Source organism: Siniperca chuatsi, linkage group LG9, assembly GCF_020085105.1.
Source record: "Siniperca chuatsi isolate FFG_IHB_CAS linkage group LG9, ASM2008510v1, whole genome shotgun sequence".
Taxonomy (NCBI): domain Eukaryota; kingdom Metazoa; phylum Chordata; class Actinopteri; order Centrarchiformes; family Sinipercidae; genus Siniperca; species Siniperca chuatsi.
In genome coordinates this window covers 12,820,172-12,836,332 of record NC_058050.1, presented here as the reverse complement: position 1 = coordinate 12,836,332, position 16,161 = coordinate 12,820,172, and the positions used below count along the sequence as shown (strand labels likewise).

At 40.7% G+C, this 16,161-nt stretch overlaps 2 protein-coding genes across 7 annotated transcripts; both read left to right on the top strand.

Moving 5' to 3' along the window:
• The first annotated feature begins 49 nt into the window (after positions 1-49).
• On the top strand, positions 50-9,414 carry LOC122881588 (meiotic recombination protein REC8 homolog). Of its 3 annotated transcripts, XM_044207955.1 has the most exons (18): positions 50-540; positions 2,570-2,638; positions 2,726-2,868; positions 2,945-3,020; positions 3,116-3,236; positions 3,369-3,459; positions 4,328-4,395; positions 4,500-4,578; positions 4,707-4,791; positions 4,875-5,052; positions 5,721-5,916; positions 6,701-6,900; positions 7,029-7,071; positions 7,343-7,427; positions 7,500-7,589; positions 7,711-7,820; positions 8,080-8,186; positions 9,350-9,414. In XM_044207955.1, exons 1-17 carry the CDS (start codon positions 485-487, stop codon positions 8,181-8,183), a joined length of 1,794 nt encoding a protein of 597 aa, XP_044063890.1. In that variant the 5' UTR covers positions 50-484; the 3' UTR covers positions 8,184-8,186; positions 9,350-9,414. The 3 variants fall into 3 exon arrangements, with proteins under 3 accessions (XP_044063890.1, XP_044063891.1, XP_044063889.1); XM_044207956.1 differs by lacking the exon at positions 9,350-9,414 and having other exon boundaries at positions 7,534-7,589; positions 8,080-8,624; XM_044207954.1 differs by lacking the exon at positions 9,350-9,414 and having other exon boundaries at positions 8,080-8,624.
• clk2b (CDC-like kinase 2b) lies at positions 8,867-16,161 on the top strand. Of its 4 annotated transcripts, none has more exons than XM_044207959.1 (11): positions 8,867-9,452; positions 10,393-10,483; positions 10,565-10,631; positions 10,719-10,835; positions 10,922-11,088; positions 12,265-12,359; positions 13,601-13,730; positions 13,825-13,928; positions 14,421-14,500; positions 14,587-14,677; positions 14,766-16,161. In XM_044207959.1, exons 1-11 carry the CDS (start codon positions 9,387-9,389, stop codon positions 14,946-14,948), a joined length of 1,191 nt encoding a protein of 396 aa, XP_044063894.1. In that variant the 5' UTR covers positions 8,867-9,386; the 3' UTR covers positions 14,949-16,161. The 4 variants fall into 4 exon arrangements, with proteins under 4 accessions (XP_044063894.1, XP_044063895.1, XP_044063896.1 ...); XM_044207960.1 differs by having other exon boundaries at positions 8,868-9,452; positions 10,704-10,835; positions 13,825-13,907; XM_044207961.1 differs by having other exon boundaries at positions 8,870-9,452; positions 13,825-13,907.

Here is a 16,161-nt window from a genome sequence, read left to right as displayed (position 1 = left end):
AAAAGAAGAAAACTTCAAGATCAAATAGCAAATATAGAGGCAGGAGTTACTTTCACAAATGCATCATTAAATTATTAACAACTTCCACCATATTATTGATTAATATTTAATGCTGTACACACATTTTGTATCATAATCTAGATTGTTTTATCTAATTAAAACAAAGTCTACAGTTTAATTGTTTATTTAAGCTTTTTTTTTTTTTTAGAGAGCAAATTATATAAATCAAAATCAAAACTTTTTCTATATACATTTTATTACCGGTATATTACATGTCTGCATGTTACTAATGGGACAGAGACCCCACTTTATTTTCTGTTGCTCTCAGCAGGACTGACCAATCGGCTTGTCTCAAACAAAAATAAATAAACCGACACACATTCATCTTCTATCACAGGACTAAATCCGCTCTGATGTGGACAAATAACTGTAGTTTATCAGCCTTTACAAGTGAAATTATAGATTATCTGAAAGATTTGCTAAAATGTTTTACTACCCGGCAGTCCTAAAGCGACATACAGGATGTTTCTCTACCATCTGGTGAGTAAAAATGTTCTCTGACTTTTAAATCGATCTATAGCTACAGTGAAGTGACTTTTATTGGTAAGTTTTTGTGACTGGGGCGTTAACAGTGGTGGAAGAAGTATTCAGACATTTTACCTGAGTACAAGTAGCTGTACCACAATTTAAAAATACTCTGTTACAAGTAAAAGTCCTGCATTCCAAGTTTTATTTGAGTAAAAGTCATACCTTTTGTCAGCAAACTGTAAATTAAGTGGAAGTGCTCACTAGCATTTTAACATTGCGGTGACGTTAGCAAATTTTACTCATTTCATATAGGCTGCTGTTGGGTGGTTTAATTTACTGTATACCAATACCTTGTATTTTGTATGTTCATTACAGGCTTTTAAAATCTCCATCTGCAAAGTAACTACAGCTGTCAGTTAAATTTTGTGGAGTAAAAAGTGCAATATTTCCCTCTAAAATCTAGTGGAGTTAAAGTATAAAGTAGCATAAAATTAAAATACTCAAGTAATTTAGGCCTACAAGTACCTCAGAATTGTGTTAAGGTACAGTATTTGAGTAAATGTAGTTACTTTCCACCACTGAGGTGTTAACTGTATTATTATTATTTGTTAACTGGAAGTTGGTCTATAGTAAATTTTTGGAAGACTACAATTAAAACATTAAAGAGTTTCCCCTCGGGATCAATAAAGTATTTCTGAAAAATCATCCTAAATGCCTAAATAAGGTGTAGGCTACACGTTACCTTAGAGATTTTGTTCCTCGGTGAAAAATTGTCCAGTGTGTACAACTTATGCGCCATTTGTAATATTTTTAATGTTGTCCTGGATTTAAAACCTACATTGCAGATTCTCCACCATAATAACTACACACACAGTTGGACATGTATGAAAAAAAAGCACCAGAGTGCAGGTGCATCAGTGGCAAAGATAACAAATATCTGGCAACATATACACTGTAGCCAAAACAACAAAGTCTAAGTCTTTGAAGTCCGCTTTACAAAAGACAACAGCTTTGAAGATGAGGTCAAAGGTCACACAAAGAGAAAAAATGCAGGTAGGCTTGTACACATTTATTTTATGTGTTTCTTAATTTTTCTTTAATTTGCTTAATTGAAATGACCATAATAAAGTATTCTTAGAGCAGACTGACCAGAGTTTACAGTGTAAATATAATAATTCAGGATTTAAGACAAAAAAGACAACAAACAGCTTGTGCATTATTACATTGTATACTATGATGAAAACAACTAAAATGTTGCAAACAAATCATCAAAATCAAAGTTCATATTTTACATATATTTTACATAAATTTGACATATTTTAGCCTGCAACATGTTTTTGTTTTCTACAATTGAGTTCAGTTTAGGCTTAACCCACAAATGAATAGTTACTATAGTCCTGGGGAGTCAATGGGGTCTAAGCTCTTAGTTTATTAATGTGAAGCCGTAATTTTGCATGAAAAACCATCTTAGAGAGAGCACTGATGCATTACCAAATATATCAATGAGATATGAATACAATGAAGTGTACTTTATAAAACCTCACAAAGCTTTGTTGGCTGAAGGATGTCTCAGAGAAGGAGGTGTTGTGGATAGGTAGGCTGCCTCCTTCGGTGCCCCTTTATTGATCACATACTGTATAGGATAACAATATGATTAAGTTATAATTTTAGTGTGCTGTTTTTTACTGTGATTTTTAATTGCTGAGCAATAGAGCGCATAATTACGATCAGCACTGCAAGATATGTTGGCAATAAAAATGCACAAGTGCTCTGTTCACAGGGCACAAACATATTGCCTCCACTTTGGAAATCTGAGTGTGAGTTATAGGCCCCCATACTGTACCTCATACAGGAGGGGTGTGTGTGTGGTTGAGGATTTAGTTGCACCAGAGACTTGTCCCAACCAACAGCCAGCTGATTGCAGTTCTTACTGGTTGCTGGTACAGTTTCAGAGGTTGCAGATTACTTAAAGCCCATTTTGCTTTTGTTGCCTGATGAGTAAAATATGAAACATTACATCAATGCTTTGTGGCCATTTCAGGCTGGTTGCTACAAAAGGCATCAGAGTCCCTCGCCGGGATTTCCTAAAAGTCAACGTCAAAAGCACCTGGTAAGAAGTTATTTTAGTCATTGTCACATATCTATAATCGGCTGAGCTGTGATCTGTCCAGTTACAATAAAGCTAATGCCCATACAGCGATGACATCATGAACTACGTGCTGGAGCGGGTCCCGCCACCTCGGCCCGGTCTGCCACGACCTCGCTTCTCCCTCTACCTCTCCTCTCAGCTCCAGTATGGCGTCATCGTCGTCTACCACCGACAGTGTGCGATTCTCCTGGGTAAGAAATGATCAACAGACTGGTGGAAAGAGATGCTGAGACAAATGCACTGGTTCTTGACCTTGTTTCCTTCCAGAGGAACTTCAGTCCGTCGTGGGCCAGCTGGTGAAACAGAGGACGTCCCAGAAAATTGATATGGATGACCACAGCAGGTGAGAACAGGTGCTCAACATTTCGTACATTTGCCTGCGCTTACAAAACAAAAATAACTCAGTTTCTTGCTGCTTTGCCTCCTGTTTTCTCTCAGACAAGCTCTGGACTTCCCTGATGCCCTCTCTCTCCTGGCGGAGACAGAAGGAGCCCCAGACCCTTTATTTGGAGTGATGTACATGCAGGATGCCACACCTAGTCCCAATACACTGATAAAGGTACACAAATACCCATGTAAGGAAAGAAAAGTAACACTTAGCAGACATTTGTAAGTGAAGGTAAAGGTGGAAATCATCTAAATATTTGTACTGATAAAAATAAGTGTCCACTGCCTGTTCTATGTCTCTCAGATGGGTCAGGAGTATTTGAGAGAAACCTCTCCTGAGCATCCTGAACTGGCCAGTCCAACTGCTGCAGCTGCTCCTGCCGCACTAGAAAGTGGTAGGATGACTTGATGTGCTGTAATGACATGAAAATAATGATCTCTTCAGAGCATTGGGTCATTGCAGAAAATAGAATATACTGTTGAAGCAAAAATAACTCTTGAAATGATAAATTAACTGACAGATAAATGAATAAATGTAATAAAATGCCTACGATGGGTTCACAATCTTCAACAACTCTGTCTTAAAACAATAGTCAGGTGCCAATATGAACATTGAAACAAGCTTTGCTTTCTGTAATTCCCTCGTGTCCACATTTCTCGTGTTCATTCCGGCCATTAAAAGATCCCTTTAATGCGCTTTCAGTGTAAGTGATGGGTTACAAAATACAAGTCGGTGGTAGACGACAAAATCCACAGTCCTCGTTCTGTGTAAAAAATATATTCAAAAGTTGATCTGAAGCAGTTTTTTTCATTAGATTTACAAATGTTTGAAAGGCCTGTCCTAATTATTTGATAATCAGCTTTAATTAAATGTCAGCTGTGCAGCTTTACAGAAAGACATATACAAATGTGTCCAGAAATGTACAGTATGTCAGATAGTGTGTGCAGTGATATGTAAAGAAATACCAACAGGTCACAGGAATAGGCCGAGCTCAGATTGTGCAGATCCAGGCAGAAATAGAGAACAGCACGGAGCAGAGAGATACTGTAGGTCAGGTCAGGTCAGGGCAGGGCTGCCTTCAACAACATCCTCCTAATTGGCTGAGGCTGATGTTGCGGTGTCAGGTTGTGTGTCGTGTAGCCGGATTTCACTCGGCAGAAGAGAGCACTTTAATTGCAGCTTGATTAGTTGTATCCTCTCTTGCTCGTTTCACTGTAGCTGTTGCAATAGTGTTTTTTTATTAATGTCATTTTCCCCCCCAGACATAACCGCATCTCCAGACACCATTACTCTGAGAGACACAGAGCCTGTCACTATCCCTATTGCCGAGGTACTGCTCCTCCAGCTGTCCTCCAGACCTCCACATTTGTATCAAATTTCAAACTACTGGTCTTCACTTGCATCCATCTTTCTCTTTCTTCTTCTCTCTGCTAGTTTGAGGGTGAGGAGCTCGTTGATCAGCATCCAGAAATGATTGACTTCCTCTTGGCCCAAACAGATCACTTTCCAGAAGGTGTGTGGCAAAACTAGGAGCTCCTTTCTCTTGTGAGGCAAAGGTGACAATATGGGGGATTTGAGGTGAAAATGGAGGAGGAGAGAGGAGAGTTATGTTTTTTTTCTTCCTTTAACCTTTCCTAACAGGAGATTTGGAGATACCGAGAGAAGAAGTGACACCAGGAGACCTGGAGAAAGAAAGAACAAAAGAGCTCACAGGATCCACTATAGAGTAAATTATCCAGATGCACGTGGAAACATAAGCACAAACAGATCCACACAAGCACACACTGACTGCGTTTCTACCTGTGTCAGATTACAGCCCACCACTCTCTCCAGTGAAGACGCCATGTTGTTGCCTCAGGAAGAGCCAGGTCTGTCCCTAGAGAAGCCTGGACCCCCCACAGACCAGCTCACCCCCGTCTCTATGCCCGCCCTCCCTGTCCCACCATCTGCAGCAAAGGAACGTGAAAGACCAACTCTAGAGTTAGAGGTGCCAGCTTGTGTGGTTTCTGTTCAAGAGAATATGTTACTGCTTTGAGCTAATGAGGCACACTTTATAAAGGTGTTTTAACTCATTTTATTATTGGTTAATAAAATATTTATGAATGCTTTATTGTATCAGTTATACGCCATTAACAAGAACAACCTATGGGTTGCCAGGTTGTGAGAAATCCCTTTTGTTGGTGTTAATGCTCTTCCAGAATGACACTTGCTATTTTTTTTTTGTTGTTGAATGTTTCTATTAAGAGAATAGAGCACAGGCCAGGAGTTTCACTTTCTAATGACTTGTTAAGTCTGCTCTTGTAATTGTTAATACATTGTTATGAAATGGATTGTGGTCCGGTGGTTGAAAGGTCTATTTGAGGGGTTTTCCTGATGAACGAAAACGCTAGACAAAGCAAATGTCAAACTGAAGGTGGATAAATACCAGCAAAAGGAATTTTTCACAACCTGGCAACCCAAAAGTTGTTTTTATTTATGGTTTATAAGTGATCTATAAAGCATTAGTAAATTCTTTATTAACCATTGATAAACTCATTCGTTACTACTTGTAAATACAATAAAGGGTGCCTTATTATTAAAGTGGTACCCAGACTAAATTTTATAGCTGGAGGAAAGTTGTGGTAAATTTACTTCCCTCACCCCTCTCATGCGCAGGATGTGCCTCCCCCAGAGGTGGAGACGAGGAGGAAGAGGCAGCTGATCTTCTTTGACCCGGAGACGCAGATCTCCCAGGAGGTGCTGCAACAGCGGATCGACAACCCTCTGACTGAGACTAGACGTCCACTTCTACCACCGCCTACTTCTCACAGGATGCTCCCTGCTTCTGAACTCCTCAACAACCCCTGCACCTGTCAGTAACACACCTGTAAAAAAATAAATAAATAAATACACCCTTGCACCCAAAACATCAGTTAAAGGCTCTGCTCACTCACACAGGTGTTTCCAGGTGAAATTATGTGTCACCAAACTCTATGTACTAATAGCAATAGACAAGTCAAAATGTCTGCTGTGAAAAAGGCCTATTGTAACAGTATAAGTTGTCCTGCCCTGTAGGTGCAACAAGACTAATAGGAGAGTGAAGAAGGTGTCATTTAAGAACAGTTTATTCACGCCCAGACAGTTCTCTAGTGATGCGCGGATCAGGGCTTTTTAACCCGCACCCACCCTGCACACAATATTTATCTAAGTTATTAATAACTTAGTCTACTCAGAACGCTGCTTTGTCACTTTTTGACCCACCGGCCCGAACCCGTGATATTTTCTAGAAAGCTTACCCGAAACTCGCCCGACCCGCGGGTTTTTAGTTGACCCACGCATCACTACAGTCCTCATAAGAGGTCTAATCAGGCAACATAAGTAAAAACACCTGTGAAGGAGGACTATGGATGTGTTGGGGCTTTACAAAAGCTCACTTTAAGCAGCCTTCTACCTTTGTTGCACTGTAGTGTATTATTTATTTATGTCATAAAAGAATCCAGCAGATTTCCTGTGAAATACAACCCAGTCGCACCAACTGTAAAATGTGATTGAATATAGGCTGTTTATCTTCTCAGTGCACCTACTGCTATTTTAAAGGATGTGACTCAAATAACCTTTTCAAAAATAAACCACAACGCTATTTTTTCCCCCGGCAGTCTTGCCTGAAGATGTGCAGTTTCTATGGAGACGGGCTGCGACCGTCACGCCTCTCTCAGGCTCGGACCTGCAGGTTGGGCAGAGAGGGCCCGAGTCCACTGACTCTGAAAAGGAAAGAGAGCGCGAGATGGTCGAGATGGTCGAGGCGGCCGAGGCGTCTGAAAGAGAGGAGGAGAGACTTGAGCTCAGCCCCAAGGAGGTGTGGAAGGATGTTTGTTTAATTGTGTGACTCTGGTATGGACATCTGTGAAGCGTTTTTGTGCAGGGAGAAGATGGGAAATGTCACAAGATGAAAAACTGATTGTGTGTGTCTGTGTGTGAATACAGGTCCCCAGAGATTTGGCAGAATCAGAGATGTTTGATATTTCAGGTAAACCTTACTGTAAACTGTACTGTAGAGACTGTGGATTTAAAGTAATTGACTGGGGACATTTTGTTTGTGTTTAACTGGGGGTGAAATTGTTTCCACTGCAGTTACATTCAGCATGAGCTAAAGTGGTTTGTGTCTTCCCTGGGGTGAGGCTGAGGTCAGAGGTCGAGGGTTTGGCATGTATCACTTATGGTTAAGGGTTAGGACAAGCCTCCAGGGAATGAATATAAGCCAATGCAATGTCCTCAGATCTGTGTGTGTGTTTGTCCAGGCCATGATTCACTGCAACTGGAGGGCTCAGATCTAAGGGACGTGTCTCGAGATATCTCCCCCATGTTCACATCCGAGAGAGAAGGGTAGGTAACAAAGAAATATATGTGAAGTGTGTGAGTGCAGTCATCGTTATATGCACATGTGTGTGTTGGCAGGTCCACTATCTCCAGGTCTGTTTCTACACTGCAGGACATCCCAGAGGTGGTGGACACGTTTCTGGAAAGAGCTGCAGCAGAGGCCCCCGGGTAATGTCTCAGAGCTTAGAAGTTTGTTTTTCCCAATCTTTGCATTTGGTTAGGTTTGGACATAACAATACAATTATGTGCTTGTGTGTTCGCGTGCGCACATGTGTGTGTGTGTGTGTAGGCTGCTGCCGGAGTTGGCCGAGCATGAAACGGCACCTGTGCTTTTTCAGTCTCTTCTGCCGCCGGAGGTCGACCGCAGAACTGTCAGCAACATTTTTCAGAGGCTCCTGGGTAAGGCATCAGTTTCAGTTATCACCGAATCGTCCCATCACTCGTGTTGAATCGTGTTAATGGTTGGGTTGTTTACATGTACAATAGTTCATAGAAAAATAATTACATTTAAAATATAGATTATTCGACCAATTTTAGCTCCAGTAAAAGTTCTATATTGTTTCTCTATATGTGCTGTTATCCTTCTTTTTTTGTGTGTAAAGCTGATTTTCAGCACTAAGAGGATGTTATTCACTCGATGTGTGTGTCTCGTCTGTAGAGGCTTTATCGGCCAGGAAGGTACACGTGGAGCAGGATGAGCCTTATGGTGACATATTGATATTACCTGGACCCGAGTACGAAGAGGAGCATCTGACTTTGTGACGGGTACACGGTCACTCAAGTCCCCACAAGCCTCCAAAACATACATTGTTCAGTCTGATAGAAGATTATTTGTCTGTTTCTTACATTTCCTGTGTTCCCTTTATCAGAAAGAAAAAAATCTGGATTTAAACAGTATAAAAAATACAAAATAGTTTATCAAATGTCAGTTTTTAGTCAAATGTTTTGTTACTGATAACTTCATAAGATTTGTTATTGGTGTGTCTTGTTGACATGTTTGAAATTATTTAAGTTTTTAAAACATTTTACCTGCTGTTTCATAGAATTACATTTCCAAAAGCATGGTTTTACACCATTGGTCCCATTTGCTACAGTGACCAACAAGTTGTATCAACTTTATGAGATTTCAGATGAACATTTTAACTGTTTTTATTGTTATATATTATATATTTTTAAAGGCCCACATGTTACTCTGAACTGAAAATAAACATGCGCTTCTCTATTCAAGTAATGTGTCCCTTTGAACATAAACTACAAAATAAAACTTTATTGGAGCTTGGTCAGTTATTTCGGTAAAGAAAGCATGCACTGTATATTGAAAGGTATCTGTTGCATGCAGAGCAGGACAGGTGTGGCAAAACATATTAAAGAGGTGCAAGGAGGAGAGTAAGTAAGTTGAGTGAAACTGGATCTCTCCTCCTCCTCCTTCTCTCCCCTCCGTCGCTCCCCCTCGACCACATCTTGATTCTCCTCTGAAGACTTTCTCAGGGGGTTGTGACCAACATTTATTATTAGCCTCTGTCTCAGCTCTCCCTTTCTCACCCTCTCTATTTGTCCTCCTCCTCCTGTCATCTCATTTCTGTCTGTCACTTTCTGTTTTTGACTTGTACTTCAGCTTTCTTGTTTGATGGTGTTTGATTTTTACTTTCCTTTATTCCTCTTAAGGTATTCTTTCTTCTCTCGGTTTTGTGGCTAGACTGTAGACTGCAGTTGTGTCTCTCCTTCGCTTCTGGTTTCCGCTGACAACACTGCAGGCTATTTTTTACTTTGTCACAACTCCGTGTCCTCTAGTTTTTCTGTTCCATTGCTTTAAAATTGTATTGTCCCATCCTCCTTGTGGTCTAGTTTTTCTGCTGCTGCTACTTCACCTGCCTCTCTTTCCTCCACCTTACTACAACCTCTCTCCATCCTCTTCTCTTCCACTCAAGCTCTTCCCATCTCTGAGTTGCTCTGCACTTCAGCGTAATGGGAAAGACTGAGCTGTACTCTCTCTATAAGGGTTTTCTGGACTGTATTTGCCTCTGCCTCTCTGTGAGTATCTCCATTTTCTGTGCATGCATTTGCTGTGTTCTTATTTCTTTCTACAAATAATTCTGTCACCTCTGCATCATGAAATCATTTGCATTAAGTGATAATTTTGTCTTTAAGCTCCTCAATCTTCTAACAATTCAATTCAATTTTATTTATATAGCGCCAATTCATAACAGAAGTTATCGCATTGCACTTTTCCTATAGAGCAGGTCTAGACCATACTCTTTATAATATTATTTACAGAGACCCAACAAATCCCACTATGAGCAAGCATTTGGTGACAATGACAAGAAAAAACTTCCTTTAAGAGGCAGAAACCTTGGACAGAACAAGACTCAATGGTGGGCGGCCATCGGCCGCTGCTGTGTTAGGCTTTGACAGAGAAAGAGAGAGAGGTTTGTAGAGAGAGAGAGAGACACCAACAAACCACATGCAGACTGTGTGTGTTTATGTATGTCACTTGCTTGTCTATTTCGTGGCCTGTGTCCTGCTGTAAGTGTCTCCTCAGCACATGCTGGGCTACTCATATTAATAACAGTCTCAGAATGTGGATGGAAATAGCGCCTCAGCTCCTCCAAAGAGTGCCAGAAGTCATTTGACATTTCTTGTCAACCTCCTTTAGAACAACAAGCTCGGGTCATCAGGATCAACCTTCATGTGTTTAAGCTTGCATTCTGGAGGATTTGTTTTTATCACATTAAGAGCGTCTGCAGTTTTATAGAAATGCATGAAATGAAGCGCCTTTCAGTGCAGATTTGTTTGTATCTGCTTGAATGCATCAGCCTTAGCCAGTGACCATTGCCCTTTAGGACCCAGAGGTCAGATGTCACTCACTCTGTCTTTAGTTGCACAGTGAAGAAAGCGACAGAGGCAGGTTGATCTCTGCCCCGATTTTTCCTCTTTTGCTCCACCTGTCATAAATTTGGTTGACTGTTTCCAGCGGAGCGGCGATGAAGCTGCAGGCGATAATGAGAGGGACACTGAGAATGGCCACCTGATCTACAAAAGTGGGGACGTCCTGGAAGACAGATGTAGGTATCAGTTCAGTTGGAAGTGTTGGCAGCCTTCGTCAGCGTTCGCCAGCTTTAATTTCACCTCTATCTGTCTTGCAGATGAGATAGTCGACACTTTAGGTGAGGGAACTTTTGGGAAGGTGGTACAATGTTTGGACCACAGCAGGTAAATTGCTTCATCTAATAATGAAAGTTGCACCAATATGCAACATGTGTTGTGTTTATTACTTTTAAACAGCGTTTTAACACACAGAGGAGGAAGTCGAATTGCTCTGAAGATCATTAAGAACTTGGAGAAATACAGAGAAGCAGCCAAACTTGAAATCAATGTGCTGGAGAAGATCAGCGAGAGAGATCCAGACAACAAACAGTGAGTAGTTTGGGATTTTGGTCCATACTGGGATGAAGTTACTCTTTTTCCGTCTTTTACATTTCATCTTTTTCTTTTGCCATCAGTCGCTGTGTACAGATGCTGGACTGGTTTAACTACTATGGCCACATGTGCATCTCTTTTGAGCTGCTGTCTCTCAGCACCTTTGACTTCTTGAAAGCAAACAACTTCCTGCCCTATCCCATTAACCAGATCCGACACATGGCCCACCAGATCTGCCACGCTGTCAGCTGTGAGTCCAATATGCACCACGCTAAATGTACAACTTTGCTTTTTCTCTTGTACCTCTGGATCAATGTCAGTGATGACAGTAAACAGATTATCAACAGCTGTCCCACTGATGCAGCGGCAAACAAGCCAGGTACATATTTAGAGGGTGACTGTTACCTGAAGATGATACAAGTGTTCCTAATGTACATCCCCATACCAGATTAAAGTAAAGATTAAAGACAAGCACAACTAGGGCTGTCATGTACAGTTATTTTTATTATTGATTAAACTACAGATTGGTTTCTTGATTAACTGATCAATCTCGATTAATTCCAGAAAAGAATGAGAAATGCTGATCCCAATATCCCAAAGCCCAAGGAGGTGTCTTCAAATTGCTGGTTTTTTATGACCAACAGTCCAAAACCCTAAACTATTCAGTTTGTTATAAAAAAGCTATGAAAAATATATTTAAAAATATGTAAATTATATGTGTATTTAAAATGAAAAGCACTGAACAGTGTTTAAAATGAAGAGGATAGAATGTGCTAAATCTTGACCAAGGAATGTGCAAGTGTTCACAGTATAAGGTATAAAGAATATGTGCAATGTGTAGAGAAAATAATCCAAAAAATGTGCGTTAATGTAACGCATGGGGTTGATGATGGTTGTCCAGGAAGCAGAAAGACGCCACAGTGTCGTCTAGGGAGTCACACAGGGTGATGGAGGCGGGTGGGGCTGGGCTCTTTCTGAAATCCACAACCATCTCCACTGTCTTTAGAGCATCTGCAGCAGTTCCCCAGATGGTCAATCTCCCACCTGTAGATTGACCATCTCCACCAGAGATGAGCCCAATGAGGGTGGTGTCATCTGCAAACTTCAGAAGCTTGACGGACTGATGACTGGAGGTGCAGCTACATAACAGCTACTGTGGAAGTGCTCTTTAGCAAGACACTTTACTGGTGAATTGGTTTGTGTAGTGATGCAAGGTGGTGCTGAGAAAAAGAGCAAATTTATGAAGGAATTATAAATTATCAGTATGACTTCATTATGAATAATCTATTGATGTTTTGCCAATTATTCATAACCAGTTATAATGCATAAATACAAAGAAATCACGACCAGACGAGGGCGACGGCTCTCTCCTGATAAATCTTAATCTACTTTCCCTCCTCTCCCCCTCCCTCTATCTCCACTGCAGTTCTCCATGACAACAAGCTGACTCACACCGACCTGAAGCCTGAGAACATCCTCTTTGTCAACTCAGACTACTCCCTCATATACAACGCTGAGAAGGTTGGAAACAACTACAGACATAAAGGCTGGGACCTTCAGGGGTGAAAGAAAGTCAGGATGTTAAATAAGCAGGGATTAATATAGGCAGGGAGATTGCTTTTTTGTTGCCTATTTGGATGCAAATTTTGCTCAGCAGAAACCATGAACCACCCACAAGTGTTCCTTTTTTATTGTAGGCACATATTTTTTATCCAGGTTGTGTTTGCTGACCTCAGTGGGACAAAGTCATCTTTGAAGAGATATTTCTTTAGTTCTCTGTATTATAGAAAAAAACCTTCTTTTTTTTACTTGGGTCTTATTGTCATAGTTTTGGCCATCATTCATTTGGTAATAATAACTTTGTACGCACAAGTAATTGCTGAGATCAGGGAGCGCTGCAATGTCCCTAAAAAGAAGTCTGATGGGCATGAAACAGTGAGACAATCTTACTTAAAAGAAAAGTTTGACATTTTGGGAAACATGCTTTTTCACTTTCTTGCTGAGAGTTAGATGAGAAGGTCAATACCACTCTCATGTCAGTACGGTAAATATGAAGTATGAATACAGGCAGGTCATGTCTAGATTTGTACGTGTTGTTTCTTTACTGTGTGCGTTCCTAAACCTAACCAAGTAGTTTTGTTGCCTAAACCTAAATCTCGCGAGAGTTTACGCAAATCCAGGGTTACCATCTAGACAGGGCCCTACAGGCAGCAGCTGTTAGCTTAGCTTAGCATAAAGACTGGAAGCAGGGGGAAAAGCTAGCTCTGTCCAACGGTAACAAAACACGCCTCTCAAGCACATCTCAAGTCCAGTAATTAACATGTTATATCTCGTTTCCGTACAACAACCGAAGTGTAATGGTGTGTTCAGAACTAAAATCAAGCTAATTTTCACCTTGTGTCGTTCGCGCAAATTTGCCTGTTTGTCCAGTCTGTGTTTATTCGCGCCCAAACAGCCAATGTACAAATCTGTACAGATGTTAGCTTTAAGCTAGCTAGCAAGGGACACAACAGCGGGGTGTTATGTGCTGGACTATTTTTTGGGTTAGCTTTTTTCTTTATGCTAATCAAAGTTAACCGACTGCTGACTGTACTGTGGCTTCTTATTTGCTAAAATATCAACCTGTTTCTTTATCATAGTTGTGTGTGCACAGTTTTCCTTTGCAATAGGAGATTATTACCAACACTGGTGTGCTCACTTTCAGTTTCATCTCCAAATGAAGTGCTATAAATCTGGTTTGTTTACCTTCTGTCTTCTTTCAGAAGTGCAATGAGAGAAGAGTAAATGACACCACAGTGAGGCTCGTTGACTTTGGCAGCGCCACCTTTGACCACGAACACCACTCTGCCGTCATCTCTACACGTCACTACCGAGCTCCGGAGGTCATACTGGGTAAGAGATGTTGATTTAGACCAGGGAGTAACAAGGAGATGTCAGTCCTGTTTAGTTGTTTTTGAAGGATTTGTCCCTCTTCTCTCTCCCACAGAGTTGGGTTGGAGTCACCCCTGTGATGTGTGGAGTATCGGTTGCATCCTGTTTGAATACTACGAAGGCTTCACACTGTACCAGGTCACATGTGTGTTTGTACTGGTAAAATTACAGCTGATGCCACTCTCATGTCTGAACAGTAAATACGAAGCGACAGGCAGCAGCCGTTAGCTTAGCATAGAGACTGTAAGCAGGGGGAAAAGCTAGCCTGGCTCTGTGTAAAGGTAATAAAACACGCCTACCAGCACCTCTAAAGTTCAGTAATTCACCCGTTATATCTCATTTGTTTCTGTACAAAAATCGAGTGTAATGGTGTGTTCAAAAAGAAAGTAAAGCGATTTTTCACCTCATGTCATTCGCGCAAATTTGACAACTGGATTGTTTGTCCAGTCTGTGTTTATTCGCCCCAAACAGGCCAGTGTACAAATCTGTACAGATGTCAGCTTTAAGCTAGCTAGCAATAGACACGCCCACTATGTGTGTGGGAGTGTCTGTGTGGGTGTTCAGCTCAGCCTCTGGTAATATTACAGCATGCTGAAAGGAGGATGATTTTGATCTTGTTGACATGGTCTTCACATCTGTGCTCACTTACAGACTCATGACAATAGGGAGCATCTTGCCATGATGGAGAGAATACAGGGACCAATTCCTCAGAGAATGATTCAGAGGAGCAGGTAACACACTCTTGTACACTGTTACTTAAACACAAACACACATGCAAACAAACTTTATCTGACAAAACATAATTTTTTCTTCACAGAAAGCAGAAGTACTTCCACCGTGGGTGTCTCAACTGGAATGAGTGCTCCAAGGCCGGACGCTACGTGAAAGCCAAGTGCAAACCATTAAGGGTGAGCTGAGGCAGGGGCAAACTTTTAAACACGAGATAAGTAGATTAACTCCCTTAAACAACGTTTTTCTCTCTTATTGTTTTTTCAGAAGTACTTGTTATCACACGGGACAGAGCACCACCAGTTTTTTAATCTTTTGGAGAGGATGCTGGAGTACGAGCCCTCAAAACGCATCTCTCTTTCCTCTGCTCTATGTCACCCCTTCTTCCTGCCCCTCCATCATCAAGTAACCAGTCAAGTCTGGAGGAACAGCTGTGATATGAGCAGATAACTCTGAATAGCCACTTGACCTCATGAGGACCGTACCAGTGTGTTTGCAAGTTTTAGTTTCTCAGCTACGAATCATCTATACTTTACATTACATTTCAATCAGGAGAGACAACTTGAAAGAAGGGCTTAAAGTGTTATTAAGAAATACATGTATATGATACATGTATTGCGCACAATAGGAAAAGCTGAACAAATACTGTATGTGAGGAGTATTTGGCAGTTAGACCCCATTTTATGGGGGTAATCAGGAATATTGCCCCAATGGGTAATGTTAGCTGAACAGCTAAGAAATACATAGCTGGCTGGCAACAAAAAACACGTATTCAAAATCGCTAATCGCTAATCACTATACTAGCAGCATGTACTGATTTGGCCAAAATGTAGCGTGCAGTATGCAAACAAAAGCAAAATCTGCAGTATGCCAAAAATACCCGGATGTCGTACTGATTCGGAAAAACCTCACATATTGGGTCCCACAATGCAAAGCGCTGGAATAGACACAACAACCGGTCATTATTGAAATGGTGGACAGCAACAGGAGGAATATAACTGCTCTGTCCCTAATAACAAAAATATAACTCAACGTTATTATGTATGTCGTGTTGTTTTCTTATCGACAGCTCACTAAGGTTAACATTGCTCTCTTCGAGATATCAAACGTTAGCTTAGCAGGCTTAACTTAAACGTTATGGCTTTGTTATGGGTAGTAGGACAAATGTAGCAATACGTTCGTTACAGGTCATTACAGACACAACTGTGAATTGTTCTCCTTACACAAGATTAAATTAGAAAAAAATTTTGTGGTATACTTACATTTATATTCCTCCTCCTTTACATTAATGTTTACTTCCGCTTTCCAAAACCAAAACTGGCTAAGCCTGGCCTACCATACTGCATGGTTTGCAAAATGGTTAGCTGGTTATATAAATATACGTGAATGGGAGTAAAAGAGCTAAAACATGCAAAACCACTGGGTATTGTCTTTTAAAGACTGATCTTCACATGCACATAGATCAAGTCTGCTTCAAAATGCTAAAAGAAATCTCTAAAATTTAGAGGTAATAGATACAAAAGCTTAAGGTATATGATCCTTTAAAAAGTATCTTTTTAGTTTTATGCTCTCAGTCACTTGATAACAATAATTTGTGTTTTTTGTAATCCATTTTGTATAGAATTATTTCTTTAGTTGTTGTAATAAATTCAGTTCTTCTGTT